This window comes from Nematolebias whitei, chromosome 17 (genome assembly GCF_014905685.2).
Source record: "Nematolebias whitei isolate Nwh7 chromosome 17, NemWhi1, whole genome shotgun sequence".
Classification (NCBI taxonomy): domain Eukaryota; kingdom Metazoa; phylum Chordata; class Actinopteri; order Cyprinodontiformes; family Rivulidae; genus Nematolebias; species Nematolebias whitei.
Window position 1 is genome coordinate 14,167,729 of NC_056514.1, and position 4,923 is coordinate 14,172,651.

The 4,923-nt window shown below is 40.2% G+C and overlaps 1 protein-coding gene across 1 annotated transcript in view; it reads left to right on the plus strand.

Moving 5' to 3' along the window:
• Positions 1 to 4,923, plus strand: part of gas7b (growth arrest-specific 7b) — a 142,354-nt gene that overhangs the window by 98,295 nt on the left and 39,136 nt on the right. Inside the window, exons 3-4 of the mRNA XM_037691183.1 lie at positions 1,600 to 1,677; positions 3,922 to 4,010. Coding sequence (XP_037547111.1) covers positions 1,600 to 1,677; positions 3,922 to 4,010 — 167 coding nt within the window. The remainder of the gene's footprint in view (positions 1 to 1,599; positions 1,678 to 3,921; positions 4,011 to 4,923) is intronic.

Here is a 4,923-nt window from a genome sequence, read left to right on the forward strand (position 1 = left end):
TTGAACCCGGAGGCCTCCACCCCTGTTTAATGATGGACGATTTCTTTTCACAAAGATGGCCTCCTTTACTCCTCTCTCAAACCATCGTTCCTCTCTGTCCAGGATGTGAACATCTTCATCCCTGAAAGAGTGACCGCTGGCCTGGAGATGAGTGTAGACTACACTATGAGTGTAGAACACTAGTAGTGTGGAGCAATTAGGGATTAGGTGTCTTGCTCAGAGACACCATGACATGTGGGCATGGCAGGAAGTTGAACTGCAACTTTCTGGTTCCAAGTCGGCTGCCTTGCCTCATATGTGTCAAGCTCAAGGCCCGGGGGCCAAATGTGGCCCTCGTGGACATCTTATCTGGCCCCCAAGATGATATGGCAAACATAAAATACGTTTTATCACTTGAATTTTTTCAGTAATCTTTGATTATAATGTCAAAACTGCAACAGAGAATGTCAAACGAGACCAATTAAACTCTTATTGAGGAACCTGTGACCAAGAAAAGATGTTGGGTATCTAACTAGAGTTAATGTAGATTCTGAAACTGGCCCTTAGTTCGAAAAAGGTTTTTATTTTGGCCCCCTTTTTGTGAGTTTGATACCCCTGCATCAGTAAACCATCCACCCCTGTCATTTGAGGAAATTATGCTTTCTAGTTTTTATTTTGCTTAAAAATAAGGCTTCCTCAATTGATTGTGGTGGCTGAAGATTAATCTATGGTGGCCAAGGCCACCATTGGCCACCACGTGGCTCCACCACTGCACCTGGTGCTGGATATTCATGCTGCTTCATTCATACCTATCTACTCACTGCTGACTCATGTTTGGGCTGCTGTTTAATATACTGTATTATTTAACATTATTGGCATTTAGCGTATATCATATCTTTTAGCGTACTGTTTGGTGTTTGTTTAGTGTATATCTTAGATCCTTGTATACTCCTTCTTTTTATACTTTATATTTTGCTATTTTTGGGTGTAGCTGGGACCTTGAGTACATCATTTTGTTCCACTTCATGTACCACATGTGATGAGAATGAGAATAAAGTTGAACTTGATAAAACTGCTCCCTCTGCTCGCCAGAATCTGTCACTCTGGCACAAAACAACAACAAACCTACCTCTGTTCTTCTCCACAGTCTTCTTTCACAAGAAACATTGAGTTAAGCAGGCATCAGGACATTAAGAGTTAAGGTTTTTGCATCCCGTGTTCAGTTCCTGTTTAGGAAAACACTCGTCTCGAAAACTACAAACATTCACTACTCGAGTCGTTCAGCGATGGAGGACATCAGCGTACTGCTGCTTTTCTTTCCATTTGGACCGTGACAGCAGAACAGCCTTGATGTTCTGACGTTTAAAACGTTGATCTCCACACATGTTGGCTCTGGATCCCATTAAACGTGTTTTGGGAGTTTTTATTTGACAGTTTTGACAGAACCTTTCGCAGCACAACAAGACAAACGATCTAACACTCACACACTGAATCAGTTTGATACAGAAATATAAAAAATATGATGCTTTGTTCTGGTTTCCAGCTCTAGTCCAGTGTTCTTTGCTCACAAACCGCTCCCTCTAACGTTCCTGTTTTTATTCTTACTCCCTGTCTCTCCAGAAACAACGTGGGAGAGACCATCCAGTACTCCAGGGACCCCCAAGAACTCCTTCAGACACAAGAGCTCTCTGCCAGCAGGTGCTTCATTTGGACCTCTTCGTCTCCATCTCTTTCTTTTCTCCTTCCTGGAGTGTGGGTGCCCCGGGGCTGGGGGGCCTTCCCCTCTGCTCGTGGTCTCCACACAAACACTTCCTGTCACTAACTTTATCTGGACGAGCTGAACTGAGGCCTCCTCTGTCTCAGTTTGGCTCCGGTCCTGAAGGCAGACAAAACCAGGGAGGCTTCCTGAAGGTTCCCGCTCACAGAAACAGCCTTTATTCTCAACCAGTTAAAGCAGCTTGAGCCACTCAGCAACAGTTGTATTTTATTCTGAAAAGATTTAAAAATGAGACAATACTTTTTTTTTTACCTTAATTAGATGATCGATGACTTTGTCATAAATGACAAATAAAAAAGGGTCTATGTGCCTTTTATTGTGGTGACTGTTGCAGAACTGTTTTTAAATTAGTAACTCATCCTTTTCAGAGTCAAACAAAGATTAAAGTGGGAAATACATTTTAGATCAGGGCTGAGTTTTTGATACATGTCCTCTCGCTCAGCTCTTCCTGTTACAGGAAACAAGCTGCTGGCAGCTGAAAAACTGAGATTAGAGCCTAAAAATCTACAAACGACACCAAACAAGGTGTGTGGCTGCGTCTAGACCAGGGGTCTGCAACCTTTGTGATAAAAAGAGCCATTTTCTTCACTTTGCTTAATCATGATGTGTCCGGAGCTGCAAAACCTGCTAAAACAATTTCCTGCAGGATCAATGAAGTTTTATCTTATCTTATCTTATATTATATTATATTATCTTATCTTACTATCAAGTGGCGACCCATGGACCTCTGCATGTTTGTTGGAGATGGCTTTTCCAGCCAGTGAGGGTGAGATTATGAAATGAAAAATGTCTTAACATTAACAGTAACATTGATATTTTTACATTTCAGTACAAAGGAAAAGACCAGATTCATGTAAAGAAAGAACAAATATATAATTTTTAACAATTTTATCAAACTTAAAACATGGAACTCTGCATGTGAGTTCTCTTAATTGGTGAAGATTTAAGTATCCTACTTAAAGCATAAATTTAAAGACAGTATAAAATTAGGCCAGTTTGTTGGGTAACCAGTTACATTTTTAAATAAAAATAAATACTTTTGTTTACTTTGACTTTGTTTTTTGTGTTTTATTCTTAGTGTTATCAAATATTCCTTCTCAGCATCTTGTCTTAAAGATATTCCAAAACATTCTGGTGGTTTTGCAAGATCACACTGCAAGACTGGAAGTTGACTTAAAGTGGCTAACAAACTGCTAGCATGATGTAATCCACATGTTTTACGTCTTGTATTTGTACTTTTTTTCATGTATTTGAAAATGACATGAAATCTGCTAAAACTTACCATTTTCATTGTTAGCAATAATTTAAATAAGATTCAATTTTATTATAGTTTTGGTCAAAGCCTGAAAGATCCGCTGCAGAGGTACCAAAGAGCCACATGTGGCCCCAGAGCCACAGGTTGCAGACCCCTGATCTAGACGTAAGAAATATCTCTATCCGAAATTGGGCTGCCGAGTCAAAATCCAAGATGGCCAGCAGCATATTTATCAGTAACTGATCACTGATCACTCGTATCATATGAGGAAACTAAACTGCTTTCTGTTTTTTAATTGCATAAAAGTATAGTTTCCTCAAATGATTGAGGTGTTTGAAAATTAATGTATGGTGGTCATAGTCACTGTTGGCCACCCCCTGGATCCGCCACTGCACCTGATGGTGGATAAAACTGCTCTTTCTATGATCCGTCACACCATGCTGCCTCGAGGACAAGAATAAAAAAATCTCTATTCTTTTACCCACTTGAATATGTTGCAGCAAACCATTAAGGTTTACTTGCATTCACAGTTCAGTCCCAGTCCATAAAAACACTCGTCTCAAAAACTACAAACATTTACTATTTAAATCCCTCAGCGATGGGAGACATCAAACAGATATCCATTAAAGTAATCTTTGTCTTCTCTAATACATTTGTCTTTCTTTCTCTTTTAAAAACTCTGCTGTTAAATGATGATGTAAGACCTGAAGCTGCTCATGGTTTGTAGGATTATTTCACCAGCAGATCATTTAGTGACAACTTTCCTGCCTGTGTTAGAGAACACATGATTTAATCAGTTACCACAGAATTACGGTGATACCAAGAGGACTGTGGTGGTTCAGTTCATTAAGATAATTGAATTATCCGTTAACGTTCTCTGCATTATTCTCTCTGCCATGTGTGTCTCCAGTGAATGGATTTCACTCCAGTGGTAGTCCCTCACATCCTGTGGAGTCTTCACACAACAGTCTGGTCAGGAAGAGCAGCTCAGAGCTGCAGGTAAACTGTCAAACTTTTATTTCTAAAAAAAACATTGATTTATTTTTTTAACTCTTCAAGGACGGAGGTGGCCACGGTGCATTGATTGATTTTAAACTGCTCCACTCATTCTGTCTCATGTGAACACTGTAAATATTAAATGTCCTTATTTGGATAAAAGAAGGAAACATTTTTTTACAGGTCCAAACTTATTTTCTCTGTTTCAGTCTGTCCTGCTGGTGTTTCACATTTGTTAAACCCCGTGAGATGTTTGGTGCTTTCCATTTGTTCTCAGAAGTTAATCTTTCTGAAATCCAAATCAGACAAAACACCCCAAACTCTGAAGCCACCTTCAACCTAAAAATCCAGTATGGCTGCCTCGCTCATTAAAAGTCATTGTAGCTGATGGTGGATGATAGATGCTTTTGGATGATAGATGATGTTGGATGATAGTTGATGTTGGATGATAGATGCTGTTGGATGATAGCTGATGTTGGATGATAGATTATGATGGATGATAGATGATGTTGGATGATAGCTGATTTTTAAATTTTTTTTATTTAGCCTTTATTTATACAGGTAGTCTCATTGAGCCATGAGAACTCATTTTCAAGAGAGACCTGTTTAGGGAGCAGATGGTGGGGGTTAAGGGCCTTGCTCATGGGCCCAGAGTGGGGCGAATGAGGGTGGGGGCAAGTGTGGGTGTTTCACCTACCCCACCCACAATTTTGATGTTGTCGGGGCCGGTGCGTGAACCGGTGATCTTCGGATCACAGGCACACCTCTCTAACCTCTGCGCCACCACTCCCCACATGATATTGGATGATAGATGATGTTGGATGATAGATGATGCTGGATGATAGCTGATGTTGGATGATAGATGATGATGGATGATAGATGCTGTTGGATGATAGATGATGTTGGATGATAGCTG